Genomic DNA, 19,104 nt, shown 5'->3' with positions numbered 1-19,104 from the left:
AACCTTGAATATTCATTGGAAGGACTGAAACTCCAATACTTTGGCCACCTGATGTGAAGAGCCAACTCAGCCAAAAGGCCCTGATGCTGGGAAAGATTGTAGGCAGGAGGATAAAAGGGAAGACAGAGGGTGACATAATTGGATGGCATCACTGACTCGATGGACATGAGTTTGAGCAAACTGTGGGAGATAGTGAAGGACAGGGAAGCCTGGCGTGCTGCAGGTCATGGGGTCACAAACAGTCAGACACAATTTAGTGACTGAACAACAGTTGTGTATATGTCAATTCTAATCTTCCATTTTCCTCCACCTTCCATTTCCCCTCCTGTTCCATAAGGCCATTCTCTAGAAGGGTGGTATAGGAGTGTGGGAGGGAGGTCTAAGAGAAGGGGGATATATGTATGCATATAGTTGATTCATTTTTCTCTACAGCAAAAACTAACACAGTATTGTAAAGCAATTATATTCCAATTAAAAAAAGTGGACCCTTACCATGAGTTCAGTTCAGTTCAGTCGCTCAGTCGTGTCCGACTCTTTGTGACCCCATGAATCACAGCACTCCAGGCCTCCCTGTCCATCACCAACTCCCGGAGTTCACTCAAACTCATGTCCACAGAGTCGGTGATGCCATCCAGCCATCTCATTCTCGGTCGTCCCCTTCTCCTCCTGCCCCCAATCCCTCCCAGCATCAGAGTCTTTTCCAGTGAGTCAACTCTTCTCATGAGGTGGCCAAAGTATTGGAGTTTCAGCTTTAGCATCAGTCCTTCCAATGAACACCCAGGACTGATCTCCTTTAGAATGGACTGGTTGGATCTCCTTGCAGTCCAAGGGACTCTCAAGAGTCTTCAGTACCAAATTCTGGTAGGTTAAAGATATAAAATTTAAAAAGCCAAATCACAATACTTTAATAGGACAATATCTTTATGACTTCCAGAAAGGTACGGATTTGTTAAATAAAACACAAAAACTTCAACCCTCTGAGGAAAAGATTTAAAAAATGAACTAATCTATCAAAACTTCTGACTTCTGTCAAAAGTTCCTGTAAAGGAAGTGAAAGAATCACACACTAGAAGACTATATATTTTCAATATATATAAGAGGCAAAGGATTAATCAATGTTTAAAAAATAAAAGGAACTCCTACAATTTACAAGAAAAGGAAAAGCAAATAACCAAGAGAAAAATGAGGAAAAGTCTTAACAGATATTTCACAGAAAGGAAATCTGAGTTGTCAATAAAAGATGCCCATTCTGACTAGTAATCACAGAAATAAAAAGTAAGACCAGTGTGAGTTATCATTTAAAGCCTAGTACAGTGGAAAAATAAAGTCTGTCAATGTCATGTGTCAGTGAAGATGAGGGTTAATGAAAGAATCTATATAATATTTTTGGTGGATATACAGTAGCATGACCACTTTGAACATAATTTGGCATTATCTGCATTCTCTTATGTGCTTTTGGTTTTGCATTTTTTTATAAACTTAGGAAAATAATAAAGTGTTTATTTTTGTCTTTTTGCATGAATTGAATTCTGTTTCAGGGCAATCAAATAAACTATGAGAAAAAAGATATTCTTTGTGGAAGAATCCTAGGTAAAAATGCATAATGAAAGATAGAAAATCATCATTATAAAATCCTTATTTAAAACATTGAGGTAGCCTTCATTATTGTGCTAAAACTACTGGGAAAGACTGCATGGAAACTTTCTAATGGAGTTATCAGACTGACACGATCTGAACTCACTGATGAAGCTCACAGAGCTTCATTCATTTTTTTAAAATCTTACTTGATAAAGTTGAAACTGAATTTCATCAAGCCAGTTGACAGGAAATAGGATAGAGTGAGTGTATAGCAAAATACAGCACAAGAGTTATAGGTTACATTTAGAATATAAGAAATTTCTTGGACAAATAGACTATATTCTCCAAAAAAATCAACAGCATAAAAGATAAAACAGAGAGGGACAGTCATAAAGTAAAATAATAACACAGTATTGTTTGGAGTTTGATTTAATCAAATCAGTTATGAAAAGATAACCGTAAGACATTCCATGAATATGAATAAGGACTAACTATGTATTAGACATGTTAGGGAATTATTTTCTTAGGTATAATGTCAGGATGTCAACAGTACGTGAACTGTGAACTTCCAGATGTTCAAACTGGATTTAGAAAACGTAGAGGAACCAGAGATCAAATTGCAAACATCCAATGGATCATTGAAAAAGCAAGAGAGTTTCAGAAAAACATCTATTTCTGTTCTGTTGACTATGCCAAAGCCTTTGACTGTGTGGATCACAACAAACTGTGGAAAATTCTTCAACAGATGGGAATACCAGACCACCTGATCTCCCTCCTGAGAAAGCTGTATGCAGGTCAAGAAGCAACAGTTAGAACTGGACATGGAACAACAGAGAAATTCCAAATTGGGAAAGGAGTATGTCAAGGCTGTATATTGTCACTCTGCTTGTTTAACTTATATGCAGAGTACATCATGAGAAATATTGGATTGGATGAAGCACAAATTGGAATCAAGATTGCTGGGAGAAATATCAATAGCCTCAGATATGCAGATGAAACCATCCTTATGGCAGAAAGTGAAGAAGAACTAAAGAGCCTCTTGATGAGGGTAAAAGAGGAGAGTGAAAAAGTCGGCTTAAACCTCAACATTCAGAAAACTAAGATCATGCAATCTGGTCCCATCACCTCATTGCAAATAAATGGGGAAACAGTGGAAACAGTGACAGACTTTATTTTGGGGGGTTCCAAAATCACTGCAGATGGTGACTGCAGCCAAGAAATTAAAAGACCCTTACTCCTTGGTAGAAAAGCTATGACCAACCTAGACAGCATATTAAAAATTAGAGCCATCACTTTGCCAACAAAGGTCCATCTGGTCAAAGCTATGGTTTTTCCAGTGGTCATGTATGGATGTGAGAGTTGGACTATAAAGAAAGCTGAGCGCTGAAGAATTGATGCTTTTGAATTGTGGTGTTGGAGAAGACTCTTGAGAATCCCTTGGACTGCAAGGAGATCCAACCAGTACATCCTAAAGGAAATCAGTCCTGAATATTCATTGGAAGGACTGATGCTGAAGTTGAAACTCCAATACTTTAGTATTTCAAAGAACTGCCTCTTAGGAAAAGACCCTGTTGATGGGAAAGATTAAAGGCAGGAGCAGAAAGGACGACAGAGTGTGAGATGGTTGGATGGCATCACCAATGTGATGGACATGAGTTTGAGTAAGCACCACAAGTTGATGATGGACAAGGAAGACTGCCATGCTGAAGTCCATGGGATCACAAAGAGTCGGACACGACTGAGCAACTGAACTGAACTGTGATATTCAGAAGGTTCTCAAGTGAGTAGCAGGATAATTAAATCTTAAATAAAGAGATCTTTTCTAGTTTCAAAGATAACTCCACTCCAGAAAAATGATCAAATCACACACGTGGTATGAAAGAAGTCCAAGAATGAGCTCTGGTGATTACCTTCATGCATGAAGTAAACAAGGGGAGGATTCAATATAAAATGTTAGAGTATTTGAATAGATTTGAGAAGAAAGAATTAATCAGCAAACTGATTAAGCAACAGTAATCAAATAATGTAGAGAAGTTAAATAGTATGAGAACTGAAAATAGTACATAGAAGTTTGAAATTGGCAGTGACTCATAATTTTCACAGGAGTTGTTTCATTTGAATAATAGTGGCAGAGGGCTAATAACAGTGGGTTATTACCTCCATGAGAAGTGAGAATTGAAGATACTTGTTATTTTGAAGAGTTTAACTGGAACTGTAAGAGAGGTAGGTCAACAGTTGGAATCAAAAAGGATTTCTTTAACATAGAAATAGCTTCAGCATGTCTAGAGTTGAGGTGAAGGAGCCAGCTGATAGAGTCAGTATGAGAAAGTATGAAAAAAAGAGAATAATAGGTGAAGCATGGCTTCACTGGAAAGAGGGGTGAAAGGATTAAAAAAAAAAGTTGAATAAATTAGCTCTAACCAAGTCAAGGAGTTCTTTTTTTTCTGCATCTGGGAAAATGTGGTGAGAATAAATGCATGTATTTCACTTAATAAAAATAAACTATTGATTTTCTTTAAAAAAACAAACAATTTTCTTCCTTGGTGTTCCAGTGGTTAAGAACCTGCCTTGCAATGCAGAAAATGTGGGTTCAATTCTTGGTCAGGGAACTAAGATCCCACAAGCTGTGGAGCAACGAAGCCCATGGGCCACTACTAGTGAACCCACATGCCACAACTAGAGAGTCTGTGGGCTGCAACAAAAAGAGCCACGTGACGCAGTGACGATCCTGCATCCTTCAGCAAAGACCTGATGCAGCCAAATAGATAAATATATTAAAAAATAAAATCAACTACAAGTACTTGTGGTCAGACATTTTATTTCAGAAAAGTCTCCAGAAAACCCTGAGTCACTCTTAGGGCACACATTCCCTCATGGTTCTTGGGAAATCCTAAGCCTTGCTGTGTTGGGGAAATGTGTACAAGTTTGCAGCAGACTGAACCTCTGAGAGGTTGGCTGAGGGAAAGATGGCATGGCGATGTTCTGACAGTCAGGGATGGACGTGTTTTGCATGTAGATGGTGAGCCCAGCAGCCAGTAGGGGCCCGAATGGAACTGTGACTGGGAATAATCAGAAGAACACTCTAAGCGGGGTACCTGCTAATGAGGAAGCTGATTTGGGTTGAGAGAGAGCCAGATTAGGCAGTGGTTTCTACGTTTAGATCCAATGTTCTCTGTGACATGTGAGGCAAATCATATGTGGAGAGGAGTCAGGGTCAGAGTTGAGAACAATGGTTTTGAGAAAGTGATGAAACTTCAGGTTATTTGGGGGCGGTGGGGAGAATGGTGAAATTAAGAACTGAGAAAAAAAATATAGATGGATGGCTGAGGGTCACAAAGGGCCTGGCTGACTTTGGAGACCATAAATTATTGGTAGCAGCCATCCACACCTTTCTGAAATACCTTAAAATCTCCTTCAACATTGCCCAGGGATCTTGCAGACAAGAGGATGACTGGCTCAGTCAACCTGAGGGTTCGCAGGATAGATATAATCAAAGCACAAAAATGTCATGGGCAGCAGGGATTATTGCAAGAGGTAAATTAAATGATTTTTCTCTGCATCAAGGTTGGATAGGGAAACGAGTATGTCTGTGAATTGGTGATGGGTTAGGAAGTCTAGATGACAACAAGAAGGATGGCAGAGATGTCAGAGGAAGAGTGTTGTTATAAGGGTCAAAACATAATCTGGATACAGCAGTGAAGAGATGAAGCAGAACGCTGCTACAACTTTTGTGTTCTAGCATAAGTGAGAGGTGTAGAACAAAAGTTTAGCTTGAGAGCTACTCAGAAGGTGGGAGAAGCGTCAGGATTTGTACATGGATTGACTCTGTTGAGTGGATCCTATGTCATGGGATGAGGACATTGGAAGAAAGGGAAGGGGTTAGTAAAAATAACCATGAGTAGAAGAAATATCCAAATAGGTCAGTAGAGAAAATAATGGAGTGTGAGCTACTCAGAGGTCTGGACTTTGGTTGGTGACCAAAAAAAAAAAAAAAAAGTGAGAGAAAAATGTATTCCCTGGACTGCTCTTGAGGCTTCTAGACAGGCAAAGTCCAAGTGGTGCAAGATCCTTGTGAGATTAGCAATTTTTAGGTTCCATTTATCATTTAAAAGGAATGACACTGAGAATTTGCTTATCTCATCTCTGAAGAGTTCCCGTCATTGGCCTGTTAGTGGAAAATATGCATCTATGTTCAGTCCCCATTTTAAAATTTACTTTTTTATTCCAACCACTATTACTATATTCCTATTATATATACATTGGAATTCCCGAATATAAATAACCTTTATCTTTACTCTTGAGAAGCTTGTTCTCTTATTTAGGGTGTGAGAAATGTGTTACACTTTACCTCATATCTGTGGGTCTTGGAAGAAGTCGTTTCTTTCCACTAAAGTAGACTTCGAAATCTTCCGTCTTCAGCCTGTGGGCATAGTCAATGTATCCTGACACCTCCTGCCCATGAGAATTTTTGTCACGAATAAAAATCACAGACTAGTAACACAGAAAAACAGAGAATGGAGAAAGAGCAAGTGAATGAAAGTCATTTGAGTAAATTTTACATGATAATAAAATCTACAGTTATTGAATGATACGTGTTATAGCTTATTCTAAGGGCTTTACATTTCATCCTTACATTGAGCCTATAAGGTAGGTATTATTACTTTCTCCTGACAGTGAAGAAATTCATGAGAAGTTAACTAAATATGCATATAATATTCATTTACAGCAATTGAGGGCTTCCCTTGTGGCTCAGACAGTAGAGAATCTGCCTGCAATGGGGGAGAGCCAAGTTTGATCTCTGGGTTGGGAAGATCCCATGGAGAAGGGCATGGCTAGCCACTCCAGTATTCTTGACTGGAGATTTCACAGACAGAGGAGCTTGGCAGGCTACAGTCCATGGGATTGCAAAGAGTTGGACATGACTGAGCAACTAACATAAATTAACTTATAGTAATTATATATAACAACTTCAATAAATAACTCTAGAAGTATTCCTAAGGACTGACATTATTTTAAGTGTTTGTCTTGCCTGGAGAATCCCAGGGACGGGGGAGCCTGGTGGACTGCCATCTATGGGGTCACACAGAGTCGGACACGACTGAAGTGACTTAGCAGCAGCAGCAGCAGTACATTATTTTCAGTTTTTGTAATATATTTATTAATTTATTTAATATATTAATTTATTCCTAACAACAGACATTATTTTAAGTGTTTGTAATGTCTTCTTCCAATCGTATTGTCTTTTCTTTGTCATCATTTTGTTAATTTAAAAATTGAGAAACAAAGAAGTTGAGTTCCTTATACAGCTAATAAGTTGAAAAACTCAGATTAAGCCCAGGCTCATGTGTCTGTCCTTCTGATTAGAAGAAAATAATCACTACATTCTTTTTCCATTTGAGCACCTATATATTTTCTGTTACAAAAATAGAAGTGGGGTCTCTCCTCTTTATTATAAGTCAAAAATTGAAATCTTTTTACAAAATTAATTCCATAGATCAAAAATGTACAGAAAGTACATATTTCTCCTTTACCTTAATTCCTTCACAAATATCATTGAGTGACTACAACATGTTAGACATTGTTGAATGTGCCACGGATACAGTGATAAACAAAACAGTGAAGGTCTGATCTCTTGGAACTTATGTTGAGGTAAGCAGAAGTAGACAATAGACATGAAAAGAAAGCAATGCTTACAGTGAGTGATAAGTGTCATAAAGAAAATAAAGAAGATGATTGGCTAGAGAAGTTCATAGTGTTAAAGGCTACTTAAGGTAGAGTGATCAGAAAAGACCTTGAGAAGATCTTTATGCCAAGACTTGAAGGCTGAGAAGAGGTAAGCCACGTAGAGATCTAGAATAGGAGCCTATAAATCAAAGGGAACAGTTGATAGAAAGGCCCTAAAGAGGGAGCAAGATAATGGAAATGAGAGAAGTGTAGTCTTTTCTCTGTCAAACCAAAACACATCGATCTCAAGTTCTCTGGTGGGGGCAAGGGGTGGGGAGAAAAACAAAACAAAACAAAACTCTAAATGTAATTGGAAAAGCTCATAATGTATTCATTTCCAAATCTACATCAAAGTGTAGAGTTTCATGGCAAAGTTCTATATTTGGAGGAATCTGTAAACAAGGCTTCCTTTTCCTCTTGAGCAATTACTGAATGGTTACTTGTTGGGTCTTTGTATAGTCAATTATAGGGAGCGCTTACAGAGGTTACCTTAGATAGCAGAGTTTCCAAAAGTGTGAAGTTAGAAAATTGAAATAATTATTTTCCCTGCTACACTTATGAAAATATGTTGTTAACAACATGCCAACTTAAAAATGGAAGAACAGAGATATAATTTACAATTATTTGTTACTCTGCTGATATTTTGCCTTTCAGCCTACTCTGGTATGGTATTGGGTACTGAGAATACTGTGCTAAGAAGAATCCTGAGGCCCTTTCTTAGCACAAGAGGAAGGAATATTGTGCTGGATTAGTGATGTTTCCCTCAGAAATGACAGGATGAACAAACATTCATTACTATTCCTGTGGTCAAATTAGATAGACTCAATCCTTAGTCCCTCTCATTACCCCTACATAACTCTCAGTTAAATTTATGTAGATTTTTCCATGCTTTTAGTCACTTAGCTTTTAGTTTATACAACATAAAACCCAAGTGGTTAGTAACTCAAAGAGACTTCCTAAAACTCTCACACTACTAAAGCAATAACTAGTGTTGCTATCTGAACTTAAATGGCACCATGGGCTATTAATATTTCATATGCTATTTGAAAGGTACTTATAATCTTTATTCCATCATGGCAGCTCCTGATGTTAGCAAGTCATGCAGGGACATGGAGATGGAAAAAAGGCCCAGAAAAGTCCTCTACTTTCGAAATGGAACTCTATCAACAATAACAACAACAAAAAGCTCTTCTGTTTCACTCTGTTTTTGTCTGTCTTTCAAAATGAGAGATTCGTTATTCAATTGCTAAGTTGTGTCTGACTCTCTGTAACCCATGGACTGCAGCACACCAGGCTTTCCTGTCCTTCACTGTCTCCCAGAGTTTGCTCAAGCTCCTGTCCATTGAGTTGGTGATGCCATTCAATCATCTCATCCTCTGCTGCCCACTTCTCCTCCTGCTCTCAATCTTTCCTAGCATCAGGGTCTTTTCCAGTGAGTAAGCTCTTCACATCAGGTTGGTCAAAGTATTGGAACTTCAGCATTAATCCTTCCAATGAATATTCAGGATTGATTTCCTTTAGGGTGGACTGGTTTGATTTCTTTGCTGTCCAAGGGGTTCTCAAGAGAATAATACAATAATATAAAGTAATTAGCCTCTAATTACAATAAATAAATTAAATAAATAAAAAGAGTCTTCTCCAGCACCACAGTTCGAGAGCATCAATATGCTGTCTAGGTTGGTCGTAACTTTTCTCCCAAGGAGCAAGCATTTTTTAATTTCATGCCTGCAGTCATTGTCCTCAGTGATTTTGGAGTTCAAGCAAGTAAAATAAGAGATGGACCAGACATTTTTCCAGCAGAATAGCATAGCAGATACTATTACTGACTTTTCTGCTGAAAATAAATACGAGTTCTGGATAAATTCTAAAAACTAACTTGTAACATACATTAATACATAAGTTAATAGAAAATCTTAATAGACCCATCACAAGCACAGAAATTGAAACTGTAATCAGAAATCTTCCAGCAGACAAAAGCCCAGGTCCAGACAGCTTCACAGCTGAATTCTACCAAAAATTTAGAGAAGAGCTAACACCTATCCTACTCAAACTCTTCGAGAAATTGCAGAGGAAGGTAAACTTCCAAACTCATTTTATGAGCCCACCATCACCCTAATACCAAAACCTGACAAAGATGCCACAAAAGAAGAGAACTACAGGCCAATATCACTGATGAACATAGATGCAAAAATCCTTAACAAAATTCTAGCAATCAGAATCCAACAACACATTAAAAAGATCATACATCACGACCAAGTGGACTTTATCCCAGGGATGCAAGGATTCTTCAATATCCGCAAATCAATCAATGTAATACACCACATTAACAAAGTGAAAAAAAAAAAGCATATGATTATCTCAATAGATGCAGAGAAAGCTTTTGACAAAATTCAACATCCATTTATGATAAAAACCCTCCAGAAGGCGGTAATAGAAGGAACATTCCTCAACATAATAAAAGCTATATATGACAAACCCACAGCAAACATTATCCTCAACGGTGAAAAATTGAAAGAGTTTCCCCTAAAGTCAGGAACAAGACAAGGGTGCCCACTCTCACCACTACTATTCAACATAGTTTTGGAAGTTTTGGCTACAGCAATCAGAGAAGAAAAAGACATGAAAGGAATCTAAACTGGAAAAGAAAAAGTAAAACTCTCACTGTTTGCAGATGACAATCCTCTACACAGAAAACCCTAAAGACTCTTCCAGAAAATTACTAGAGCTAATCAATGAATATAGTAAAGTTGCAGGATATAAAATCAACACACAGATATCCCTTACATTCTTATACACTAATAATGAGAAAATAGAAAGAGAAATTAAGGAAACAATTCCATTCACCATTGCAATGAAAAGAATAAAATAGGAATATATCTACCTAAAAAAACAAAATACCTATATATAGAAAACTATAAAACACTGGTGAAAGAAATCAGAGAGGACACTAATAGATGGAGAAATATACCGTGTTCACTGATTGGGAGAATAAATATTGTGAAAATGAATATATTACCCAAAGTAATTTATAGGTTCAATGCAAGCTAGAACAAATAATTTCACAATTTGTATGGAAATACAAAAAACCTCAAATAGCCAAAGCAATCTGGAGAAACAAGAATGGAACTGGGGGAATCAACCTGCCGCACTTCAGGCTCTACTTCAAAGCCACAGTCATCAAGACAGTAGGTACTGGCATAAAGACAGAAATATAGATCAATGGAACAAAATATAAAGCCCAGAGATAAATCCACGCACCTATGGACACCTTATCTTTGACAAAGGAGGCAAGAATATTCAATGGAGAAAAGACAATCTCTTTAACAAGTGGTGCTGGGAAAACTGGTCAACCACTTGTAAAAGAATGAAACTAGAACACTCCCTAACACCATACACAAAAATAAACTCTAAATGGATTAAAGATCTAAATGTAAGACCAGAAACTATAAAACTCCCAGAGGATAACATAGGCAAAATACACTTCGAGATAAATCACAGCAGGATCCTCCATGACCCACCTCCCAGAATACTGGAAATAAAAGCAAAAATAAACAAATGGGACCTAATTAAAATTAAAAGCTTCTGCACAGCAAAAGAAACTATAAGCAAGGTGAAAAAACAGCCTTCAGAATGGGAAAAAATAATAGCAAATGAAGCAACTGACAAAGAATTAATCTCCAAAACATACAAGCAGCTCCTGCAGCTCAATTCCAGAAAAATAAACGACCCAATCAAAAAATGGGCCAAAGAACTAAACAGACATTTCTCCAGAGAAGACATACAGTTGGCTAACACACACATGAAACGATGCTCACCATCACTCATTATCAGAGAAATGCAAATCAAAACCACAATGAGGTACCATTTCACGCCAGTCTGAATGGCTGCTATCCAAACGTCTACAAGCAATAAATGCTGGAGAGGGTATGGAGAAAGGGAACCCTTTCACACTGTTGGTGGGAATGCAAACTAGTACAGCCACTGTGGAGAACAGTGTGGAGATTCCTTAAAAAACTGGAACTAGAACTGCCATATGACCCAGCAATCCCACTGCTGGGCATACACACTGAGGAAACCAGAATTGAAACAGACACGTGTACTCTAATGTTCATCGCAGCACTGTTTATAATAGCCAGGACATGGAAGCAACCTAGATGTCCATGTTCAGATGAATGGATAAGAAAGCTGTGGTACATATACACAATGGAGTATTACTCAACCATTAAAAAGAATACATTTGAATCAGTTCTAATGAGGTGGATGAAACTGGAGCCTATTATACGGAGTGAAGTAAGCCAGAAAGAAAAACACCAATACAGTATATTAACTCATATATATGGAATTTAGAAAGATGATAATGATAACCCTGTATATGAGACAGCAAAAGAGACACAGATGTATAGAAGAGTCTTTTGGACTCTGTGGGAGAGGGCGAGGGTGAGTTGATTTGGGAGAATGGCATTGAAACATGTATATTATCATCTGTGAAATGAATCGCCAGTCCAGGTTCAATGCATGAGACAGGATGCTCGGGGCTGGTGCACTGGGATGACCCAGAGGGATGGGATGGGGAGGGAGGTGGAATGGGGGTTCAAGATGGGGAACACATGTACACCTGGGACAGATTCATGTCAATGTATGGCAAAACCAATACAATAATGTAAAGTAATTAGCCTCCAATTAAAATAAATAAATTAAAAAAAAATCAGAAAAAAGAAATACATGAGTTAAGGAGGAAATGACAACTCACTCCAGTATTCTTGCTTGGGAAATCCCATAGACAGAGGAGCTTAGTGGGTTACAAGAGTTGGACACAAATGAGCATTGTAGTAAACTTATATCTATCATTAAGTTCTAGATCAAAGGGAATAAACACATAAATATTATAGAATAAAGATTATAAAGTATTAAAATATAAACTTGGTTGTTTAACTTTTAACTTAGTCATGTACCTAAACATCTTTAGTCTTTAAAGTTCTTATGAGTAAAGTGACTGATTGTCTAAAATGCTGGCAATATGGGAGACCTAGGTTCAATCTCTGGGTTGGGAAAATCCCCTGGAGGAGGACATGTCAACCCACTCCAGTATTCTTGCCTGGAGAATCCTCATGGACAGAGGACCCTGGTGGGCTATAGTCCATGGGGTTCCAAAGAGTTGGACATGACTGAGCAACTAAGTCCAACTTAGTTGGACACGCGCAACAATAAGCAAAATATGTATCATTTTGTTATATATATATATATGTTAATATATTTTTGTTGTGTATATATATGTATATATATATATATATATATATTCCTCCCATGTGCATTAAAGCTCTCTATCCAGAGGAGAAATATTGTGTGAACCCCTTATATATGGATCTAAAGAGAAATGATACAAATAAATTTACTTACAAAACAGAAAGAGACTCACAGACTTAGAAAACATACTGTGGTTGACAGGGGGAGGAGGAGAATGGATAGTTAGGGAATTTGAGATGGATACGTACACACTGCTATATTTAAAATGGATAACCCACAAGGACCTACTGTATAGCACAGGGAACTCTGCTGAAAGTTATATGGCAGCTGAATGGGAAGGGAGTTTGGGGGAGAATGGATACATGTATATGTGTGGCTGAATCCCTTCACTGTTCACCTGAAACTATTACATTTTTAATTAGCTATGTGCTGTGCTGAGTTGCTCAGTTGTGTCCAACTCTTTGTGACCCTATGGACTGTAGCCCACCAGGTTTCTCTGTCCATGGGGATTCTCCAGGCAAGAATACTGGAGAGGGTTGCCATGTCCTCCTCCAGGGGATCTTTCCAACCCAGGGATCGAACCCAGGTCTCCCATATTGCAGGCAGATTCTCTACTGTCTGAACCACCAAGGAAGCCCTTAATACAAGATAAAGAGTTTTTTAAAAGGCCCTCTATCCATAGAAATCTAAATAAATTTGAAATCTTACTTTTCCAGCTTTTGAGAATTAAGAGCCTGCTCTGTGATTTTTGTGAGTTCTGAGATTTGGGGGGTTTTTGAAACTAGACAACTTCAAGTAAGGTCAAACTGGGTATAAGTGTGTGATTCCCTCCATGTTCACTGTGTGTCTTTGGGTGGATTGTTCAAACTCTTAATGCCTCTCTATATTCATAAGTCTTGTGCCCTTAATCAGGTTCCTGTAAAATTCAGCAAGTCTCTACACCAAACCAGACTGAACATCCCCCAAAATAACAAAACAAGCCATGACAAACAAGAATCCAAAATCCTGCTTGGACCTAAACGTTTAACTAGTTAAGCCTCCTCTTTCTTTTTATTGAACTATAGTTGATTGAGTCTGTATGTTTTCATTTATATGTGAAATCTAAAAAATTAACAAATATAACAAAAACCAGAAACAGACTCACAGATACAGAGAATAAACTAGTGGTTACTAGCAGGGACAAAATAGATGGAGAGGATTAAGAAGCATAAGCCTCTAGGTATAAAATAAATACATTACAAGGATGTAATATACAGCAAAGGGAAGACAGTCAATGTCATATTATATCTTTGTATGGAGTATAATACATAAAAATATTGAATTACTATGTGGTACACCTGGAGTTAATATGATATTGTGGTTAAGCCTTCTTGCAACCTCTCTCTTCTTCCTGTTTGTCTTTCTACTTTACAGAGAAACAGAATAATCTTTTCCTTTTGTCTTGCATGAAGTTCACATTTAGGTGTTGTCAGACCCATACCTTTAGCCCTATTCAACCAATTTGTAAGCAACATGCAGATATGGTTTCTTTCCTAATAGAAATTCTTGTGATCATTGTATCTATGATTTTTTTTATCTTCAAAAACTAAATGTTCCATTAAAATTTCTATGATTTTAAACCTAGAAAAATAATTGCAAGAAGCTATTTTCACAAAAATCTGTACAGAGAAAATAAAAATTACTTTATTCATGTCTTTCCAAGTATGAGTACATATGTGTAAAGGTATATTTAAAAACTTTATAGTAAAATTCTAAAAATGGTGAAATGAAAAACCTTCCAAATGAACAGCTTGCTTTATGAATTATTTTAAAACTCTGATTAGAACTATTTAAAATGAAAGTCACTCAGCCACGTCCCACTCTTTGCCACCCTATGGACTATACAGCCCATGGAATCCTCCAGGCCAGAATACTGGGGTGGGTAGGTGTTCCCTTCTCCAGGGCATCTTCCCAACCCAGGGATTGAACCCAGGTCTCTCACATTGCAGGCAGATTCCTTACCAGCTGAGCCACGAGGGAAGCCCAAGAATATTGGAGTGGGTAGCCTATCCCTTCTCCAGGGGATCTTCCCAACCCAGGGATCGAACCAGGATCTCCTGCATTGCAGGCAGATTCTTTATCAACTAAGCTATCAGGGAAGCCAAAACTATTGAGTTACAATAATTGGTAATAGTCAGGAAATGACATTTAGCTTTCAAACATACCATTAAAAAGCACAGGATAGGGTAACAGAAAAAATTAGTGAAACAGAAGAGGTGAGAGGTAATTAGAGAATTAGAATAAAGTTAAATGATACTTTTGATTAATTAATTTAATGTGTTCATTTACAAAATGTATGTATGCCTCCTAAAATGTATATATATATATAATATATATATATAAAGTCAATACTAATTACTGATACCATTAATACTATCATTTACTAATAAAACACTATGTTCTGAGCAAAATATTAGCTTCATATTTATCACTGTATTTAATTCTCTAAAATACACACACACATACACACACATATATATAAAGGTTAGATAGCATTAATATCCTCGTTTTATAAATGTAGGACCTCAAGAACCTAGAGTTTGAGGAATCTCCCTAAGGACATTCAGCTACAGAGGGGCATATACCCTTATACACTTACTTCCATGAATCCCAACCACTGGGCATAGACACACAAAACCTGGATCCAAATGCTGGCCCTGCCATCTATTTACTCTGTGACTTAGTAAGTTAGCTATCGTTTTTAAGATTTAGTACCCTCTAATAACCTCAGATCATGAACTCCTTATTGTGAAGTTCAGACTTAAATTGAAGAAAGTAGGGAAAACCACTAGACCATTCAGATATGACCTCAATCAAATCCCTTATGATTATACAGTGGAAGTGAGAAATAGATTTAAGGGACTAGATCTGATTGATAGAGTGCCTGATGAACTCTGGACTGAGGTTCGTGACATTGTACAGGAGACAGGGACCAAGACCATCCCCATGGAAAAGAAATGCAAAAGAGCGAAATGGCTGTCTGAGGAGGCCTTACAAATAGCTGTAAAAAGAAGAGAGGCAAAAAGCAAAGGAGAAAAGGAAAGATATAAGCATCTGAATGCAGAGTTCCAAAGAATAGCAAGGAGAGATAAGAAAGCCTTCCTCAGTAATCAATGCAAAGAAAGAGAGGAAAATAACAGAATAGGAAAAACAAGAGACCTCTTCAAGAAAATTAGAGATTCCAAGGGAACATTTCATGCAAAGATGGGCTCGATAAAGGACAGAAATGGTATGGACCTAACAGAAGCAGAAGATATTAAGAAGAGGTGGCAGGAATACACAGAAGAACTGTACAAAAAAGATCTTCACGACCAAGATAGTCACAATAACGTGATCACTGACCTAGAGCCAGACATCTTGGAATGTGAAGTCAAGTGGGCCTTAGAAAGCATCACGACAAACAAAGCTAGTGGAGGTGATGGAATTCCAGTTGAGCTATTTCAAGTCTTGAAAGATGATGCTGTGAAAGTGCTGCACTCAATATGCCAGCAGATTTGGAAAACTCAGCAGTGGCCACAGGACTGGAAGAGGTCAGTCTTCATTCCAATCCCAAAGAAAGGCAATGCCAAAGAATGCTCAAACTACCAGACAATTGCACTCATCTCACACGCTAGTAAAGTCATGCTCAAAATTCTCCAAGCCAGGCTTCAGCAGTATGTAAACCGTGAACTCCCAGATGTTCAAGCAGGTTTTAGAAAAGGCAGAGGCACCAGAGATCAAATTGCCAACATCCGCTGGATCATGGAGAAAGCAAGAGAGTTTCAGAAATACATCTATTTCTGCTTCATTGACTATGCCAAAGCCTTTGACTGTGTCGATCACAATAAACTGTGGAACATTCTGAAAGAGATGGGAATGCCAGACCACCTGACCTGCCTCTTGAGAAACCTGTATGCAGGTCAGGAAGCAACAGTTAGAACTGGACACGGAACAACAGACTGGTTCCAAATAGGAAAAGGAGTACGTCAAGGTTGTATATTGTCACCTTGCTTATTTAACTTATATGCAGAGTACATCATGAGGAACGCTGGGCTGGAAGAAGCACAAGCTGGACTCAAGATTGCTGGGAGAAATATCAATAACCTCAGATATGCAGATGACACCACCCTTATGGCAGAAAGTGAAGAGGAACTCAAAAGCCTCTTGATGAAAGTGAAAGAGGAGAGTGAAAAGGTTGGCTTGAAGCTCAACATTCAGAAAACAAAGATCATGGCATCTGGTCCCATCACTTCATGGGAAATAGATGGAAAAACAGTGGAAACAGTGTCAGACATTGTTTTTTTGGGCTCCAAAATCACTGCAGATGCTGATTGCAGCCATGAAATTAAAAGACGCTTGCTCCTTGGAAGGAAAGTTATGACCAACCTTGATAGTATATTAAAAAGCAGAGACATGACTTTGCCAACCAAGGTCCGTCTAGTCAAGGCAATGGTTTTTCCCGTGGTCATGTATGGATGTGAGAGTTGGACTGTGAAGAAAGCTGATCGCCGAAGAATTGATGCTTTTGAACTGTGGTGTTGGAGAAGACTCTTGAGAGTCCCTTGGACTGCAAGGAGATCCAACCAGTCCATTCTAAAGGAGATCAGTCCTGGGTGTTCATTGGAAGGACTGATGCTAAAGCTGAAACTTCAATACTTTGGCCACCTCATGCGAAGAGTTGACCCACTGGAAAAGACTCTGATGCTGGGAAGGGTTGGGGGCGGGAGGAGAAGGGGATGACAGAGAATGAGATGACTGGATGGCATTACCGACTCTGTGGACATGAGTTTGAGTGAACTCCCAGAGTTGGTGATGGACAGGGAGGCCTGGCGTGCTGTGATTCATGGGGTCACGTAGGGTCAGACACGACTGAGCAACTGAACTGAACTGAAGTGAACTGACTACAAAATGGTCATAATACCTGCCTCTTTGGGGTTGTTGTATGAATTAAATAAGACTGTTTCTGGTAAGCACACAACAACAACTTGTATACGGCAAAAACTCAGTAAATTATAATATTACATATTGGTTTAAAAATTTTCATTACTGTAACTACTGTAGTTATAATATGTTAAGAGTTTTGTCAATTCCTCTTGGATAAGGAAATAGAATAATTATATCAGAATTCCATTACCTAGGTATATATAATTATGTTTAGGTTGCAGTTCAATTCATTTGTTAAGTTTATTCATTCTCAGTTAAAACTTTGAATGCATTTTGAAGTTAAAATTTAAGCAATCTTTCTAGGTATTAAACAGGATGGATCTAATTGACAATAAAGTCATGACTTTGGCATCCAGAATGGCTATAATAGGAACCCCTTTGAAGAATCAAGCTTATTTCGGCCTGAGTGTGACAAGTTCTAGTAACTGAAAGTTTTCTTATTTGGAGTCCTCTACTGTTTCAATATATAAAATAGATTCAATATAAAATATAGAATAGATTCAAGGGATTAGATCTGATAGATTGCCTGAAGAACTATGGACAGAAGTTCATGACCTCGTACAGGAGGCAGTGATCAAGACCATCCTCAGGAAAAAGAAATGCAAAAAGGAAAAATGGTTGTCTGAGGAGATCTTACAGATGGCTGAGAAAAGAAGAGAAGCTAAAGGCAAAGGAGAAAAGGAAAGATATACTCATCTGAATGCAGAGTTCCAAAGAATAGCAAGGAGAGATAAGAAAGGCTTTCTCAGTGATCAGTGCAAAAAGATAGAGGAAAACAATAGAGTGGGAAAGACTAGAGATCTCTTCAAGAAAATTAGAGATACCAAAGGAACATTTCATGCAAAGATGAGCATAATAAAGGACAGAAAGTGTATGGACCTAACAGAAACAGAAGATATTGAGAAGAGGTGGTAAGGATACACAGAAGAACTATACAAAATAGATCTTCATGACCTAGATAACCATGATGGTGTGATCACTCATCTAGAGACAGACATCCTGGAATTCAAAGTCAAGTGGGCCTTAGGAAGCATCACTACGAACAAAGCTAGTGGAGGTGATGGAATGCCAGTTGAGCTATTTCAAATCCTAAAAGATGAGTCTGTGAAAGTGCCAGCAAATGTGCCAGCAAATCTGGAAAACTCAGCAGTGGCCACAGGACTGGAAAAAGTTAGTTTGCATTCCAATACCAAAGAAAGGCAATGCCAAAGAATGTTCAAACTACTGCACAATTGAACTCATCTCACATGCTAGCAAAATAATGCTCAAATTCTCCAACCCAGGCTTCAACAATATGTGAACCATGAACTTCCAATTGTTCAAGATGGATTGAGGAAAGGCAGAGGACCCAGAGATTAAATTGCCAACATTCATTGGATCATCAAAAAAGCAAGAGAGTCTCAGAAAAACATCTACTTCTGCTTTATTCACTATGCCAATGCTTTGACTGTGTGGATCACAATAAACTGTGGAAAATTCTGAAAGAGATGGGAATACCAGACCACCTGACCTGCCTCCAGAGAAATCTGTATGCAGGTCAAGAAGCAACAGTTAGAACTGGACATGGAACAACAGACTGGTTCCAAATCAGGAAAG

General features: G+C 38.1%; 1 protein-coding gene across 1 annotated transcript in view; it reads right to left on the bottom strand.

The window, feature by feature from the left end:
- Positions 1 to 19,104, bottom strand: part of CFAP299 (cilia and flagella associated protein 299) — a 724,858-nt gene that overhangs the window by 101,737 nt on the left and 604,017 nt on the right. Inside the window, exon 4 of the mRNA XM_088836097.1 lies at positions 5,927 to 6,069. Within this exon, the coding sequence (XP_088692223.1) occupies positions 5,927 to 6,069 (143 nt within the window). The remainder of the gene's footprint in view (positions 1 to 5,926; positions 6,070 to 19,104) is intronic.

This window comes from Moschus berezovskii, chromosome 5 (assembly GCF_049115385.1).
Source record: "Moschus berezovskii isolate FMDL1 chromosome 5, NW_MosBer_1.0, whole genome shotgun sequence".
Lineage (NCBI taxonomy): Eukaryota > Metazoa > Chordata > Mammalia > Artiodactyla > Moschidae > Moschus > Moschus berezovskii.
Note: the sequence above shows the minus strand (reverse complement) of the source record. Positions and strands in the feature narration are given on the sequence as shown.